Here is an 18,178-nt window from a genome sequence, read left to right as displayed (position 1 = left end):
GGGGAGGGCGGGCTCGTTAACCCCCCCCAGCACCCTCCGCGGGAGGCTTCCCAGCCCCGCGTACGGAGGAGGAGCTGATCCCGGAGACGTTAACCATAGATCGCCGGAGGTCGCCCAGCCCGGGAATCCAGGCGGAGCCTCGGGCCGGCTGCGCCCCGGAGAAGTGAGACTTTTCCGATTGGAACCCGGGTGACCTGAGCCCGAGTGTCACCTCGGCGTACTCGGCGCGCTCCCCTTGCCGACCGCAGCTCGGCCGCAGGTGGTGACAACTTTCAGTGCCTCTCGGACGCTCGGTTCCTCGTCGGCAGTGCGGGGACAGACGTGGGTCCGGAAGGAGTGCCGAGCCCACAGCCTGCACCGACGGCCCCCAGTGTGGTCTCCCTAATCTCCCATTACCTTGACAAAACGGCAAGGTTCCATGTCAGTGTCTCTGGTTATGTCGGGACCACCCAGCATTACCCGACTGACCTTGTGACCTGTCTCCATCCCACTCAGCAAGGAAGGGGACACTGGGTGTGTGGCGGGTGAGCAGGATTGTTGGCTGGAGAGAGCGGGATGCTGGAAACTGAAGCCCACACAGGTTGCTCAATTGACTGGTTTTTGTTTGTTTCAACAGTGTTTCCGTTCACTGTAAAAAGAAACACAAGCGAGAGGCGGAGGATGATGAGTAAGTCTCAGGGGCCGTTTGTTCATTTTATGGTCACTGTTAATTTAAAATAGGTCTGTCCTAAACTCCGTTTTAAGTGAAAAGGTGAAACAGATGCGCGTCTGGAAGCAGGCAGAAGAAACTGATAACATGGGATTCCTTGTAGGCAGAGAAAAGGGTGACTGGCATATCAGAGACAAGCTTCACTCTGTAACGAGTTGTAATATTTGGATTTTAAACATAGTTAGGATTACAGATCCAAGTAAAAGAACCAAAGGATACATATTGAAAAGTCCTACGTGTACCTCTCAGTTCTCCCAGAGGCATCCCTGTTACCTGTTTCTTCTTTGGAAGATAGTCTAGACATAAGTTTGTAATTGTATATGCCTTTTTTTTTGTTTTGTTTTTTTGCATACATACTGCTCACAGTGCATAACACATTGGTCCTTCATTTGACTCTGCTGTAGCTTGTTCCTTATCAGCACATAAAGTTCTACCCATTTTTTTTTTGGAGGATTAGGTGTAGATAACCAGTCTATAAGTTGTTTCTATATTTTGCTCTTATGAAGGAGTCTACCGTGTCTATTCTTTTGAAGTTCTTTGTGTGTTTGCAAGTGGATGAATGGTTGTTTTGTTGTTTTGCCCTGCTGCAGATCTAACCCAGGGCCTTGTGCATGCTAGGCAAGTGCTCTACCACTGAGCTACATCCCCGCCTGATGAATGGATTCCTTGATGTGGAATTACTGGATCTTAAAGTGTGTGCATTTTAAGTTTTAAAAAAGGGTTGTTGATAGTTTATACTCCTATTAATAGTGGGAATGCCTTTTTCTCCATCTTCTCACTGAACTGTATTTTCAAACTGTTTGATTGCTGCTTAACTGATAGTTGAAAAGTTGTAACTCATAGTCAGTCTAATGGAAAAAAGAGTAAGAAAGTGCCCCAAGAGGATATCCAGGTGACCAACCAAATGAAAAGTTGTTCAATCTCATTAGTCTTTTGGGAAATCATATTACGCTTCAGAGGACTCTGCCACTAGTTATTGAAGCAGATATGGAGCACCAGGAACTCTCAAACACTATGAGTGAGGTTGTAAATTGGTGTAAACTTTGGAAGAGAGTTTGGCATTCTCTCACAAAGTCAAAGGCACATATATCCTTTTACCCAACAATTCCTTCCTGAGTGTACCTCACAGAAGTTCATACATAAGCACGCAGGAGGCCATGTACAAGAAAGTTCCCAGCACCCTTGTTCATGATAGCTTAGGACTGGAAATAACCCCAGTGTCCTGTAGAGTGAAGTAGATGAAACAAATTACAAATTCATACAGTAGAATTCTTTTTTAAAAAAATTTTTAGTTGTAGATGGGCACAATACCTTTATTTTATTATATATTTGTATGTGGTGCTGAGGATCAAACCCAGTGCCTCACCTGCTAGGCAAGTGCTCTACCACTGAGCCATAACCCCAGCCCCAGAGTTCTGTATCTTACATGATATTTTTATAGATGTTTATTTTGTAATTACTCATTAAATTGTGTTTGATATATTTTATGTAGGACTTTATTATTAAAAGTGAAAGAAATTGAATCACATGTTTTAATTTTACTGAACATCTTTTCACTTAAGCTATTTGTGTTTCATTTTATGTAGATTGTTCGTATTTCTGCAAATTTTTTATTGGCTTATTGGGTTTTTTTCTCGATTTATAAGAAGTCTCTGTTAAGGAAATTTATAGTTTATATGTATGTTGTAAAAGTTGACCTCATTGCCAGGCGCCACCCACCTATGATTCCAGCGACTTGGGAGGCTGAGACAGGAGGATCAAGAGTTCAAAACCACCCTCAGCAACTTAACAAGGCCCTAAGCAACTTAGGGAGACCCTATCTCAAAAGAAAAAGGACTGGGGTTGTGGCTCAGTTAGTTGTTAAGCGCACTTGGGTTCAATCTCTTGTACCAAAAAAGAAAAATTAAAAATAAAAAAAAAAAGTTTAGCTCAGCTCTATACAGTGGTGCATGCCTGTAATCCCGGCAACTCAGGAGGCTGAGACAGGAAGCTCACAAGTTTGAGGACAGCCTCTGCAATTTAGTGAAGCTCTCAGCAACTTAGCCACAACCCTGTCTCAAAAAGTAAAAAGGAGTGGGATGTAGCTTAGTAGTAAAGCTCCCCTGGACTAAATTCCTAGTACAAAAGAAAAAGTTTTGCCTCAAATTTGCCCTTCATTTTTTAACTTTGCATGTGAATTTCTTTTTTTTTTTCCCCGTGCTGGGGATTGAACCCAGGGCCTTGTGCTTGTGAGGCAAGCATGTACAAACTGAGCTATATCCCCAGTCCCTCTTTTTTTTTTTTTTCTTGGTTTTTTCATCAGACACCTTCTAAGTTTGTTACAGTTTTATGGAACAGTAGATTTAAAGGTTGCCTTAGTTTAAAAGCCACTAGACCAGATAATATTTGTTCTTTCTTGAAATTGCTGTGAATGATGCAGAAATGTTTTTTTCTTTGTGGTGCTGGGGATTGAAACAAGCATTCTACCACTGAGCTATAGCCTCAGCCCACTTTTGGCTTTTGCTTAGTTCCAGTGCTTAAATACAATAAAAATTTTAATGTGTGGAAACTGGCAGGCATGGTGATCCACACTTGTAATCCTAGCTGCTTGGAAGACTGAGACAGGAGAATCATGAGTTCAGGACCAGCCTGGGGAACTTTGCGAAATTGTCTCAAAAAGGCCTGGGGTAGCTCAGTGGTAGAGCACTTGCCTAGCATGTGCAAGGCCCTGGGTTAAACACCAAATACCACGCCCCCCCCAAAAAACCCACTTTTTATGAATAGAGAGACTGAGGCCTTGGGAGGAGGTGTGGCTAAAGAGAGTCAGGATCAGCACTAAGTTGCTGAGCTGATTTTGAGCTTGTGATCCTCCTCCCTCCACCTCCTAAGCCGCTGGGATGATAGACGTGCACCACCATCTCAAGAGAGCATTATTACTTGGCAGATTTTATATTGACAGAGACTTTAATGTTGATTTTCAGTCCTTAGCAGTCTTAAAATACATGCAACTTCCTTTGACCATTGATTTAGCAAATCAGAAGCTGTGATAGCCATTAATGATTTTTTTGGTTACAGCACTTGCTGATGCCCAGGAAAAAAAGTACTAAATACTTAGAATGAATAGGGCCACTTGTCTATTTTACTTGCTTCAGATAAACACTGGGCATACCATAAACTCTTGCAAATACAGGTTTACAGTAAAAGCTTGAACAAGCAGTTGAACTTTTTGAAGGAGGTAGATCGATGTAGTGAAAATGACATAGAGGTAGGATTCAGGAACTCTGGGATCTGGACCCCAAGGCAACTCATTACCTCACTGTGATACTTTGGAGGGGCCAGTTTAACTTTTCTGTGTCCTAACTTCCAAATCTACAAAACGAGGAAGTTGGGTTTGTTGAATTTTAAGGTCTCTGTGAAATACAAATTTGTCCAGAAAATAGAGGAGTATGTTACAACATAAGAGAAAAGTGGACCCCATTGTTATCAGGGACATTTTGTGACATTTTGGAGGAACTAAAAAATCAGTGATGTCACCTGCACTTGTAATACTTGGAACATGCAAGGCATACATTTTTGCCCTAAGGAGATATAGGCTGTATGCCAGCCTACTACCCTGTGTGTTTGAGGGAACAGCAGCAATTAACAAAGTGTGGCTGGTTCTGAATTGCTGCTTTGTCATTTTTGGTTTCTTTGCTTCCTGCTTGACCTTTCCAGAACCAAATAACTAGAGACAATTGTTTTTTTATTTTTTTAATTTTAGTTGTGGATGAACCTTTATTTTTATTCATTGATTTGTATGTGGTGCTGAGAATCAAACCCAGTGCCTTACATATGCTAGGCAAACGCTCTACTACTGAGGCACAACCCCAGCCTCTTTTTTTTGTCAGGGGTGGGAGGGTACTTGGGATTGAACTCCAGAACACTTGACTACTGAGCCATATCCTCAGCCCTATTTTGTATTTTATTTAGAGACAGGGTCTCACTGAGTTGCTTAGCACCTTGCTTTTGTTGAGGCTGGCTTTGAACTCAGAATCCTCCTACCTCAGCTTCCTGAGCCGCTGGGAGTACAGGCATGTGCCACCTCTTTTAAGTTCCCTCATTGAATGCTTGTAATCTTAATAGGTAAAATCTTGGCTGATGCTTAGTTGGTGAAGAACAGTAGAAGAAAGGGTCTCAGAGAGACTGAGAGTCACAGGCAGAGAAATGGATAACTTTCTATCTTATATTAACACAATGTCAAAAAAATAATTTAACCAAATAAAGATTTTGGTTACAGATAGAGATGATTGGGGTTTTTATTGAATTTCCTTCCTTTTTTTTTTCTCCTTTCTTTTTCCCAGGTGTCCAGTAAGAAAGAAACGACTTACTGAAGCAGAACTTTGTGCTGGTCCAAATAATTGGATTCTCTGTACGCATCAGGATGTAGAGGGTCATGGAGTAAATCCATGCACTAGTGGCCTTTCTGTACCTGGAATGTTGGATGCTGTTTTTGAAGAAATGGATCAGACATCTGGAGAACCACAATGTGAAGTTGCCCGAAGGAGGCTTCAGGAGATTGAGGACAGGTAAGTGGACAGCACACATAACTAACTTGCTGCTGCTCCTTTATAATGTCACTCCTCTTTTAAGCTAATCGAGTTAACCATTTGGTAATAACTGTGATCCTCAGCCTCTCAGGAAGACTATAAAGATCAGGGAATCCAAAGTGTACCCTTTAAATGTTAAAGTGAGTTGTCATAGAACTGTACTAAACATTTCTTATTTACAATCTATAAATATTTATTTTGGTTTATGAAGTAGTTCTCTGGGACACATTCTTCATATTTTACTCCATTGTTTGTAAAACTTTTTTATTAAATGGAATGTTAAACAACTCTTCCATACATACTTTTCCATTGACATCATTTGATCTTTTTGTTTTTATTTTTTGTACTATAGATTTAACCCAGGGGCACTCAACCACTGAGCCATATCCCCAGCCTTTTTTTATATAGTTGTTTTAAATATTTATGTTTTAGTTTTAGTTGGACACAATATCTGTATTTTACATTTATGTGGTACTAAGGATTGAACCCAGTGCCTCGTGTGCTAGGCGGGCGCTCTACCCCTGAGCCACATCCCCAGCCCCGCTTTTTTTTATGTTTTATTTAGAGACAAAAATTGCTGAAGCCTGCTTTGAACTTGAGATCCTCCTGCCTCAGCTGCTCTAGCTGCTGGCCACACCTGGCCCATCTTTGTGTTAAACTGAGGTGTAGCCTAATTTGATCTTTTGCTGTAACACCTGTTGCTTTTATCTTGTTTATTTTTGAAATGTTGTCTAGTTTCTAGAAGAATATGTAATAACTTGACTAAATATTTTTTCTTTCCTTGTTTCTGCCTTAATTTATTTAGAATAATTGACGAAGATGAAGAAGTCGAAGCTGACAGAAATGTTAACCATCTCCCCAGTCTTGTCCTTTCTGACACCATGAAAACAGGTTTGAAGAGAGAATTTGATGAAGTCTTCACAAAGAAGATGATTGAGTCTATGTGAGTTTTGATGTCTGATTTCCATTTAATTATGATCTTGAAAGGAAAGCCCAGTATCTAGTCTAGACACTGTTCATCCTGTCCTAGTCAGCTCTTCACCTTCTCCTCACCAGGCAAGTGAGAGCAGAGTGGGTTTATATTCATCGCAGGTTGGAGACAGGCTTTTTCTTAGTTGATTGTGGGTGAGCACAGTGTTGTGCAAGCAGAGTTTGAAGTATGTAGGAGAGGCTACCTTGGTGCCTTCCTCCTGGGTTCGTTCTTAAGCTCTGAAATGCACTGCAGTTTAATATTTGTGAAAGGGAAAACTGACAAGAGAGTTCATTCTCTTAAATTCTCATGGTAGGATATAGGAACCTAATTTTGAAACTTCTGGTTTATCTGGTTCTGTTTTTCAGAAACACCATAGAGACCTAGGCAGCAAAGAAAATAAAGTGTCCCAGGATTCCAAATAATTATCACAAAGGCCACAAACCAGAGCCCATATTCTTGGCTAAGAATGTAGCCTCTCAGGGCCTTTAGCAGAGCTCTTTTGCTCTTAATTTAAGACATAGTTTAAACCAGGCCACACACCTGGAATCCCGGTGACTCAGGAGGCTAAGGCAGGAGATCACAAGTTTGAGGCCAGCTTTGGCAATTTAATGAGACCCCGTCGGAAAATAAAAACCAAAAGGGGTTGGGGTATGACTCATTGGTAGAGTGTCCTGAGTTCCATCTCTAGTACCATGGGGGAAAAAAGTAAAACATGATTTAATAAACTTAGTTTTCTGGTTGTCTAGATTATCAGAGTAGAAGCAGAGAAAGAGCAAGTGAGAACAGAACAGACTCACTCCTGGTAGAGGAGTAGTGACTATAGCAGAGGTTGAGGAAGGAAAACTGGGATGCAAACACAAAAACCTAAAAAGCAAAGTGGCCTGGGACCCATTAATATAAAAACTAATGCGGGGGCTGGAGTTGGAGCTCGATGGTAGAACACTTGCCTGGCATGTGTGAAGCCCTGGGTTCGAGCCTCAGTACGGCATATCAATTAATTAATTAATTAATTAAAAGATCCATTTACAACTAAAAAAAAAAACTAATGATTACCTCCATAATCCTGTAGTCCCTGAGCCTGGACAATCTCAAGTGGTTATTATATATTGCATACAGTAGTAGACAAGTTCTAAAGTACCATTTTAGTATTGTCTACAAAAGACCATGTATACACTTGGTACCCAATGAAGGTGAATTTTGGGTGTCCAAAAAAGCCTCAGAGGATGCTAGTCTCCTTGATGCCAAAGAGATGAGGCACTATTGCCTTCTGACACTGAGGTTCAACTGCTGCTTGGTGTTAGATCACAGAGCTTTGCAATAGCACCCTGGCTTGAGTTTATAATTAACTACGAGTACTGAGGGGAGACTAAATAGTTTAGCCAAAAGTAAGCAGGTCACCTTGCTCTCGAGCCTGAAACAAAGCACCTGCTGCTCTTGGCGGTTTTCCAGAAGCTAGCCTTTGGGATTGTCCTTTATTGTGTTGTATTTTTGCTTTACTTGCCTTGGGTCCCAGAAACTTGCACTACCACAAGGTTTGGGAGAATATGTGACTGAATGTGCATGACAGATTATTTTGGCTTAACTGCAAAGCATTATCCTTTATAACTGTACTAAGCAAAAGGCATGTGAGATACTTTAATATGTTGGTCCACTGTTTCGTTTTTGTTTATAATGATTTGCTATAATTCACCCATAGGGCTGAGGGTGTGGCTTAGTGGTAGAGTGAGTGCACTGCATGCTTAAGGCTTTGGATTCAGCATTGGTGAGGTATAGGAGATAGTTACCCACATCTGCCATTAAAAATATAATAACATTAGTCAGGCATAATGGTGAACACCTGTAATCCCAGCCACTCAGGAGGCTGAATCAGCAGGATCACAAGGTCAGGGAACCTCAGCAACTGTCTTAAAATAAAAAAGAATTGAGGATGTAGCTTAGTGATAACATGTCTCTGGGTTCAATACCCCGCCCCTCACCAAAATTACATCATTAAATCAAAGACTCTGTTTTCTACATTGGATGTTTATATTGCTTTGTAACCACAGCATCAGTACAACTAGTTGGTTTGGTTAAGAATATATATAGGTTTGGGGATATAGCTCAGTGGTAGAGCACTTGTCTTGCACATGTGAAACCCTAGATGTGTGGTTCCCCAGTTGCCCCCCCCCCCAAAATTACAGAACTGTGAGATTTTATGTATTTTAGTGCCTTCCTGATAAAAATCTATTTTGTATTTTAGGAGCCGTCCTTCCATGGAGCTTGTGCTCTGGAAACCTCTCCCTGAACTCCTTTCTGATAAGCCAAAGCCATCATCTAATGCTAAGAACTACACGGGAGAGAGCCAAACTAAACATGCATCTGCTGGCACTGCCTTCCCGCAGAGGACTGAACTGTTCTTGGAACCTCGGCAAACAGGGATGCCTCTTTACACTAGTTTGGAAACAGCTGCTAGCACAGAAGAAGAGATGGAACTCTAGAAACCAGTTTCTACACTACAGTTGTCAAATTTAGGAGGCTCCTGTGTTTAGTGATGAGCCTACTTGCTTAGTATAGGGACTTGAAAGTTTTATGAAACGGGTGTAATAATATCTCCACCTGTGACTTGGGGTGGGACTCTCATTTTGGGTAGCCATTTATTGACTTCAACTTTTTGCCAAGGAAGCTTGTCTTAAGGGAAAAGCACCTAGCAGGCTTATTAAAGGAGTGTTAGTCTCCTCAAAGGCAAGTATAGAAGTTATATGTATGTGTAAGGGTGACTGAAGTCATCTGTCACTTTGTAAGCCATTCATAAACTTGGAGAACATTCTTGAGTTGAAAAAGATGAGAAAGAGGGAGTCACAGCATAGTCTGTGGATTTGAGCTGTTTACAGCGGGGACTATATGTGATTGGGGAGCAGGAGGAAAGAAAGCATTAGCTTTAAGCCTCTTCCTAAAAAATTTAACAGAGGCTATGAAATGTGTGTATTAGTTGTCAATTCAACATAGCTGTGTTGATTATATAGCTAGCATGTGACTGGCTATAAATAGCATGTGGCTCTCTGTGCCTCAGGTAAATTCGATGAAAATACAAAGAAAAGGTTTTTTCCTTCTAATGTTGCTCCTTGGTCTCCCTTGCAGAGTTGATAAACTAGGTTGTTCCGCAGTGTTTACAGCTTAATTAACTTTGATAGTTAAAAAGATTGTGAGCTAACCCATCTGCAAATCGCCTATGGGAGAAGCAAGCATCCTTTAATTAATCCTGAGGAAGTGCAGTGTCAGCTGAACCCAGCATTGATAACCTGTATAGTTTAAAAAAAAAGGCAAGATAGTATTAAGAAGTTGAGTTGTTAAATGTTAATTTCAAAAACAGTGAATGATTAATTGAGAATATATATGGGCAAATGACATTGAGATTTACTGAAATAGCCAATTTGTCTGGTGCTTAAATTATTGTGCAGTAAGCCTTCAAGTTAATAGAGGATGGCTTCCTGCTAGCAGGAAATCTTTATCTTCTTGAGTACCTGAACCAGGCTCAAGATGTCCTTTGGGAATAGCTAGGATTAAAGTTCTTAATTTCTCAGGAAGAGCTCTTATGTGTCGCAAGGACTCCATGCAAGGTAAAATGACAATTTCTTCATTGCTACAGAACACTCACTAGACGTTATTAAATGAGTGTAATACTGGCCCTTTCATCACCCAACAGGAGACCACCCCAGTTCTTATTTTTTTGGTTTCTTCTCCCTTTGTAAGAAAGAGATACCTTTTGTAGAAAAAAAAAAATTGGTTTATGCCAAGTAGAGGTGAATTTATAGAAACCAGCTTCCAGGCATTTTTGAAACCCATGCTGAAATCCCTCCCCTTGTTACAGATGGTGTAGAAGTCACAAGTCTGTTAGACTGTTTCTTCTCTTGCCTGTTGTTTCTGCTTTCTGTATTTCTGTCTGGATAGTCAGGAAAAGATTTAATGTTTAATATTTAAACAAAATATTTAATGTCTACACAGTAAAATTATTCAAACTTCAAACCAGTATTGAAACCAGTTGGAAACCAGCTAATAGTTTCTTAATCTCAAACTTAGAGATGAATGTAAACTGTATTCTGTTGAAATGTGCAAGTGTTTGATTCATGCAGTTTGAAAAACTCCTGCCTTGAGGTCATTGTTTAATGGGACCAACTTGTAAAGTTTATAGCCTTAAAGAAATCTCTGTGCTAAACGTTTGTTTTAGTACAACTCAAAAGCATGAAGGGACTTACTAGGGTTTGGAGTTAGTCCCAGTGTTAGGGTGGAAAGGCAGATGGCAGCTTTCCAAAGACAGATCCAAAACACACCAAGAGTATCTTCTGTGGAAATTGTTGAAAGGAGCCTCTGATCAGGGGTCTGCACCATGAGAAGGGAGGGAGAGCTCCAAAATGAGGCTCTAATACAACGGGTAACATAGGGGACAATTGAGATTCTGTTAATTAAAATCCAAGCATTTGTTTCTGAGTCAAGTTATCTGACAAAATTATTTCTGCAGGAAAATGGATGTTTAATGCTCATGTTTGGACTTTTATATTCTTGCGTATGTTTGTACAAAAATTTTCTTCATCATCCTTGTGGTGCTTATTCATCTGAGCCGTCTCCACCGCCCCAGTACATTTTATTTTTCTTTTGTAGCATAAGGCTTTTGCTTTTGTCTTCAGGTTTCTCTTGGGAATTAACAGATCTTTTTGTTTTGTACAGTTTTTGCGGCATGGATCAAACATTGGCTTACGATGCTAATGTGTGAAGAGAAAAAAAAAATAATCTAAAGCAGGTGAGCTTTAATGAACAAATGTATATTTTCCTCTGAGTTTGAATAGGGTGTGTGTGTGTATGCGTGTGGTGTTTTTTTTTTTTTTAATTTGAAGAAAGTCCAGTTCTCACAAATATTAATCGGTTTTTTTCAGTGCTACTCATTCTAGAACCAGGTACAATGTAAAATTTAGAAAAATTAAGAAGGTAGGGGTTAGAACCATGAGAAAAATTTACCAGCAGGTTCATTTGTTCTTTTGGATCTGGAACTTGGTTTTGTTTTTGGTGCAGTACTAGAAAAGTTCTGGAAGATGCTGTCATTTTTACTTTAAAATGAGAATCTGGTGTTTCTGTATTTTATCATTTTTAATAAAACTTCTTAAGTGTTTTGGACTTTTTGAGACATTTGTATTCCTGCACTTAAGTAAATGAAATAGCTACTCTCTTTGCTTTCCTCTAAGATGTGATTGAAGCAGCATTCATATCAATGAGGAACATAAATTGTCACGAATGGATGAGTATTTTGGATTAAAGATAAATTTCATAGCTGAGATTAGCAGGAGGCAGACTGTGTTTTGCCATTCTGAAACCTGTAGAGTGCTTCCCACTGAGAGCAACTCACTAATGTGGATTGTCAGTATTAGAAAGCAGTTATGATCATGTTAAAAATGTTCAATTCTGAAACTGGAAATGGTTTCTAGAGTTCACAAAGAAGGGTTTGGGATCTTCAAGAATGAGGGATAGGAAAATTCTATGATGGTTAGTTACATGCTTTACGAGTTGACAGGTCACTGGGTGGCAGTGTTGCTTGCATATTTGTGGTCATTCTTTGATAAATGTGGATCCCTGACTTGCTGGAGAGGGGAAGTTACCTTTGGCTTATAGTTAACAGAAAGCAAAAGATACTGTTTTGTTTTTAACCAAAATTGAAAGTAATAGCTAGAAGTGATGCTTTAGTATTATAATCCAACTCAGATCCAGGGTTCTTCTTGGTCAGTTGGTTTTACAGAATCTTTTTGTAGCAGTACCTAATATGTCATTTAGATTTCATTGAAATGGTATGGTTCAGAGGTGGACACAGTGGTGCCCATCTGCAAACTCAGCTACTCAGAAGGCTGAGGCAGGAGGATTGCAAGTTTGAGGCCAGCCTTGGAAACTTAATGAAACCCTGTCTCAATGTAAAATGAGTGAAAAGGATGGGATGTAATTCAGCAGTAAAACACTCCTGGGTTCAATCCTTAGTGCAGCCAAGAAGTGTTGAGACTTGAGCTCCAGCGAAACAATGATGTCTTTCAACACCCATTTGGTGTGTCAGCCAGCGATAGAGTCCCAAGTCACAGGGGTATAGAGTCTTAAACTAGAATTTGATACTTTAAAATACTCCTGGAATAGGCATTGTTACCGTCTGCCTATTTGTCTCAGCTCCAGTAGCACCTCTAGTAGAAAAGCAAGGAGGAAATGATTGTAGGCATCTTGTCACTTGCATCTTTAATCTTAATCATGAAACACCCCTTTGCATTTAATAGAGCTCTTGTTTTGGTGTTATGGAAAAATCTTGATTTTTAGTTAAAACCATTCAATTTGGTGTTTCAATATGAAAATGTCCTTGAGTACCAGGTGTTTTCTCAAGGCTGAGCAGTGTTTAGTAATTCTCACCCATCTGTTCAGGAAATGAAAACTACTCAGGTTACATATGTCCTCTCCTGTTGGCACAGCTGCCTCTTTCATATGATGCCATTTGATGTAAATGACTTGAGCTTCAACCTCCAGATGCTTGTGCTGTTGTGGGAGGACAAAAATGCCTCTGTGAATGCACTGGCTTATATAATCCTTAAAGAGATATTTGGCCCTCAACTTTTCATAGTGAATGAGGCAAGATAGTTTTCAACCGTGGGGACAACTGGAGACCATCCTTACATTTGCAATATGGAAACAGTCTAAGTAAACCTGCACTGCTGGGTAGTAGGATTGGACTCAGGCCACCAGATCTGCCTGCCTGCAAGTGCACTTGTGGACCTACTTCAGTCACCTCAACCAGTACATTCCTTTGTACTTGTCTGAAACTATAGCCTGCTTTGCCTTGCTGCTTGGGATTCTCTGAATCCTCTTTCCTTTTTTTTTTTTTTTTTTAATCTTTATTTTACATTTGTGTGGTACTGAGGATCAAACCCAGCACCTTGTGCATGTTAGGCAAGTACTGTACCACTGAGCCACAACCCCAGCCCCCCCTCCTTCCTTTTGATTCATTCACTTTGACCTCCCCAGAGGTAGTCTTAATAACTCTAAGAAACATGTCATTTAATTGCTAAATGGACATAGGATAATTTCATCTGCTGGTATAGTGAAATAATTCTATAAATAAGGAAATTCCCAAGGAAAAAATGCAGTGCACCATGAAGGATGATATTGTCAAGTCTGTAGTTTGGGACTATTTTGTTTCTGCTTTTTTGAACAGAAGTATTTTGTGAAACATACTGTTATACAAGTATAAGAGACTGAAGACTTCACAAAGCAGATTAGGAGATAAAAAAAACTTTCACTTGCTTACATTGGTGCCTGGCATGACATACTTTTAAGGCATCCTTTAATGTTCTTCAGAAAGATACTATTATCCTTTATAATTGAGGAAGTGATGGCATATACCTGCAAGGTTACCCAGCTCACCAATGGCAAGAGTTGAAACCATGGGATCAGAATCTAGGATATGCTCTTAATTCCTGTAATAATGGCAAGAGAATCTTGATTTTTGATGCTATGCCCTCTTAAATTCCCAAAATGGTATAGCAAAACAATAGGGTTCTAGCTCTGCCACCTACTAGCTATGGTATTGGTCAGTTAGGCTGAAGGAACTATCTCAGATTGTACATTTTAGCATTGTGGCAACCAGGAATTGAAACAGGCAGTGATTAAGGTGGAAAAGTCTTCAGTCAGTCTAGAAAACAACGTGCACTTTAGCTGGATAAATTGGAAACAGTGAGGCATCTATAGGGGAAAAAATGACTTATGATCCTAGAAAAAGTCAAAGAACATGGACACTGCATTGCACTTTTTAATTGCAAGGGTAGTTTTAAATAAATGAAGAAAGCACCTTCCAGAAACTACAGTAGCAGGAAAAGATTCCATCAAGCATTTACATAGTAAATTTCTATATAATTTTACAAGATTCTTGATCTTTACTTGAATCTATTCATAAGGAAAAAGGAGCCCCCTCAGATAGGTGTTTTTTCTGTTTGCAGAGGCAAACTAAAGGACCTAAAATTGGAGGCAAGCCTTGATGCTTGAGAAGGGGTAAGAAAAACTGGTAAGAGGCCATTCATAAATTCCATTGTCTACTCTAAGACGCATCAGATGACCCTTACATAAGAATCATAGGGCAAACTACTGTCCTTGAAAGTACAATCTCAAAAGTTGTAGCTCTAAATTATAGTAATACGTGTGAGTAACTTGGACTGCTGGATATGAAAAGACAATACTTGGAGTCATCTGAGGTCTGAATCTAGGACTGTCTGCCCTCTACTTTGGCTTTTTTTTTTTTTTAATTCACTCTGGTTTTTTTTAGTTGTTGATAGGCCTTTATTCTATTCATTTATTTATATGTGGTACTGAGAATAAAACCCAGTGCCTCATGAAGCAAGCACTCTACCACAGAGCCACAACCCCAGCCCTCTACTTTGGCTTTTTGAATAAAGCACAGCTAGGCTTGTCTGCTCTCCTCCTGGCAGGGTCAATAGTCAAGGAAAAGGGCAACAGTCCTTAGACACTAATCAGCTGGGGAAAGAGTTCATTGGCAAAAGTGTCCTCCCAAGAATGGTTCACACCAAGTGGAGAGGACATGTCACTGAAAGGGGAAGGGGAGCCCTCATACCCACAGTCACTATAAGCATCCAGCAGGCAGGAAGATGGCTTCAGATAGTGGCTGGATGAAAGCAGATTAGAGATGCCCAGCTCTGGAATGAAGTCATCTTCTACAGGTTCTTCCTTCACCGACACAATGAATTCGGGGTGATCATTCTCAGAGGGGCTGAGAGGTGCTTCCTCAATTTTTACTACCACATTAGTTTGGCTTTCTGTCTCAGAGGGCATCTCTAAGACTAGAGGCTTGGTGTATACATGGTCAAAGCGAATTAGTTCATTAATGGCTTCCAGCTTGGCTGATGACGTCCCCACTGACAGAGAAAGGGAGGCTGGTAAGGAACTAGGTCCTTCTGGATAGACCTCTGGTAGCTCCTCCAAGCTGGTAGACTCTGGGGAAGGACATTTGAAGAACATGACGGGGTCCAAGTTGTCCAGAATGCCCAACAGGATATCAGACTGCAAGAGGCAAAAAATAGGAGTGCAACTATTAGGCTACCTAGAATCTGTTAAGAACACTCTTAGTACTGGGCTTCAAAATGTAATCTTATGGCCTGAGGCTGTAAGATGACCTTAGGACCCAACTGACTTGTTTATCCATGTCCTAAGCCTCTGAGAACTAAGGAGATAGTTGATGTTCATCTCTAACCCACTAAAACGAACTTTCATCCCGAGATGAACTTTTGCCCCATCAGGGATGTCAGACGTCAAGGACATGAAATGACCCAGTTATACAGCTCTTAGTAAGACAGAATGGTCCCTACCTCAGAGTCTGAAGAGTCAACACTGTCAGAATCCACGGGGAGATGTTCTGAGGGGATGACAACTGGGCCTGCACCTGCTGCAGAGGTGCACGTAGTCTGAGTGCTGCGGACTCAGCAGACCCGGCCACCGGCCTCACTCCATTCCCCTGAGAGGGAAAACCAGGGTGAGTAAACAGCCAGGAGTACCCAATGAAATGCTTACCAGCCTCTCAAGAAAGATTATTCCTTAGAGATGAGACTTTTCCCTTACCATTGTTACTTCCATTTTCTTCAGATCTCAAGAGATGAGGATATGATTTTTTTTTTTAATACAGTGAAAAATTTTCCCTCCCAAGCAAAGAATCAGGTAGGATCAAGAGTCTTAATGTTCCTAAATAATAATATTCTATAGTGATTTAAGCCTAGAATCTTCTGTTGCTAATCTTGGACCACTTAGACACCATCACTGAATTTTCCATTATCCACAGACTAAAACCCATCCATCACCACCCTTTTTCACACTCTTCAGTGAATCCTCTCTCTTTACTCATATTCATCAGACAGCTACTCTAGCTATAGTCTGATCTGACTGGCTCTCATACTCTGGTTCTCCTTGATGCTTCTATGGTACCTGTTGTTGGCTACTGCATTTGTTAGCACTTACTCTGAGAGAACCATGTAACTTAATTATTAGCACTTAGTACTATTCACTACCCACCTGAAATGTCATTAAAGAAAGGACATCCTGCCTACATGGAAATGTCATAAAAGTAAAGCAAAACCTCAAGCATGCTTTTCATCAGAGATCTATAATGCAAACGTAATTTAGGCCATTTCACTTGGAATCAGTTCTCACATGTGACACCAACTAAAAATGACTTACCTTGGCCTCTGTCTCCTCTTCAGCAACCAGGGCATCCATCCCCAAGCGCAGTCGTAACTCCTGGTTTTCAATTACAAGGCCATGAGTTTTCTCTCGTAGAAGCTGATTTTCTAGCAAAAGTTTTTGGTTCTGTAAGAAAATTGGTAAGAGGCTATTTAAACATCTAATTCTTTCACTTGAGAATCCACCTGAAGTTTTACTACATTGGTTTTCTTCTTGAAATTTTAGAAAACTCCACATTTATGCATTTGTTCACAGTAGATATTAGAAAGCTGGCCATAATTATGAAAGACATAAAACCTATTTAAGAAATGCCATTTCATGGGGTCAAAAATAACAATGCGTGCTGGGGTTGTGGCTCAGCGGTAGAGAACTCGCCTAGTACTTTTGAGCCTTCAGTTGGTCCCCAGCCCCACATAAAAATAAAGGTATTGTGTCCAACTACAACTAAAAAATATTATTTTTAAAAATAACAATACATCCAACTGCAAACTGGATTTCAGCAAAGGATAACTTTTAGCTTTAATTTAGATATATCTTTTAAATATCATAACTTTTTAAAAAGTAAAAAAAATCTTACCTTGAACTGAAGGTTAAAAAATATATTAAAAAAGTAAACTGATACTGAAATGATTCAAACTTTAAAAAGAACAATCTAGGGACTGGGGATATAGCTCAGTTCATAGAGTGCTTGCCTAGCACGCACAAGGCCATGGTTTAATCTCTCACACCACAAACAGTAATCAAAAGAACATAAATAACCCTTGTATTAGATAGCAGGTAAATCTTAGAAGGGAAAGGGAACTTTTGGCCAAGCCAGGAAGAATCTAAAGTTAAAGCAATGACTTCCTTTCTGTTCTTGCTAACTTCTTAGCACTCACTGACTACATGCTGTGAATACATGTAGCACCAAATTCCAGAGGGTCAGTCACTTCCAATCTCTACAAGTGTCCTCATTCCAACTATCTTATCTATCCTAACTTGGTTAAACTTAAGCACATTCAAACAAGATCTAAAAGGCGCTAAAACAACTTGGGACAGAGCAAAATATCAAGATATTCACCAAGGAAGGACACAACGTATAAGAGTTTGGCCTTGAGAAGTTTTACCTCTTCTTCCAAATCTACTACTTGTTGTTCCAGCTCACTCATCCGAGCTTTCTTCCGATCTCTGGCAGTCTGTGCTGCTACTCTGTTTTTCAGTTTCCTGAGAAGGAATATACCACACTGAGTCATCTCAAACCTTATTTATATCTTTATTTGAAAACTTGGCCAGCTGGTGCTTTCCTTTTAATTCACAGTATAAGGCAAAGCAATGGTAAAATACTTCAGGCTCCTCCCTACCATAAAACCAAAAGTACAGCCTTCTGTCAGTCTAGATTGAAGACTTGCTTTATTCTCTCCCATCTGGCGTCATCCATCTCGGCTCATCCTGGCCACAGCATCAGGACTGAACACAAACCCAATTCATGTTGCATCATAAGAATCTTTTCCCGTCCCCCACTTCCCTCCCCCGCTGCTTCCTGATTCCAGTTTTCTCACACAGGACCCAGCCTGGACAGATTAAATCTAGTGAAGGTTGCAATGGCTGTGACACAAGCTCTCCCTCCCCAAAACCAACTGCAGTAGGCGGATGACTGTTGCTCTAGGTTTGAGATCCTAGGCGGTGTCCTGACGAATGGACCCGTGTCTGGCTGGAGGA

General features: G+C 40.4%; 2 protein-coding genes across 3 annotated transcripts; one reads left to right on the top strand and one right to left on the bottom strand.

The window, feature by feature from the left end:
- The first annotated feature begins 386 nt into the window (after nt 1-386).
- Nucleotides 387-11,392, top strand: Ccdc117 (coiled-coil domain containing 117). 2 transcript variants are annotated; one of them, XM_015500223.2, is made up of 4 exons: nt 387-667; nt 5,029-5,253; nt 6,080-6,217; nt 8,487-11,392. In XM_015500223.2, exons 2-4 carry the CDS (start codon nt 5,162-5,164, stop codon nt 8,722-8,724), a joined length of 468 nt encoding a protein of 155 aa, XP_015355709.1. In that variant the 5' UTR covers nt 387-667; nt 5,029-5,161; the 3' UTR covers nt 8,725-11,392. The 2 variants fall into 2 exon arrangements, with proteins under 2 accessions (XP_015355709.1, XP_015355708.1); XM_015500222.2 differs by lacking the exon at nt 387-667 and adding an exon at nt 1,195-1,401.
- A 2,638-nt stretch (nt 11,393-14,030) lies between these two features.
- Xbp1 (X-box binding protein 1) lies at nt 14,031-17,960 on the bottom strand. The gene is given in 5 exon segments (XM_015500221.2): nt 14,031-15,310; nt 15,616-15,723; nt 15,726-15,761; nt 16,478-16,606; nt 17,587-17,960. Coding segments are annotated over 5 exon segments (957 nt in total). The 5' UTR covers nt 17,713-17,960; the 3' UTR covers nt 14,031-14,752.
- Between the last annotated feature and the right edge of the window lie 218 nt (nt 17,961-18,178).

Source organism: Marmota marmota, unplaced genomic scaffold (genome assembly GCF_001458135.2).
Source record: "Marmota marmota marmota unplaced genomic scaffold, marMar, whole genome shotgun sequence".
Classification (NCBI taxonomy): Eukaryota; Metazoa; Chordata; class Mammalia; order Rodentia; family Sciuridae; genus Marmota; species Marmota marmota.
This window is presented reverse-complemented; position numbering and strand designations above follow the sequence as displayed.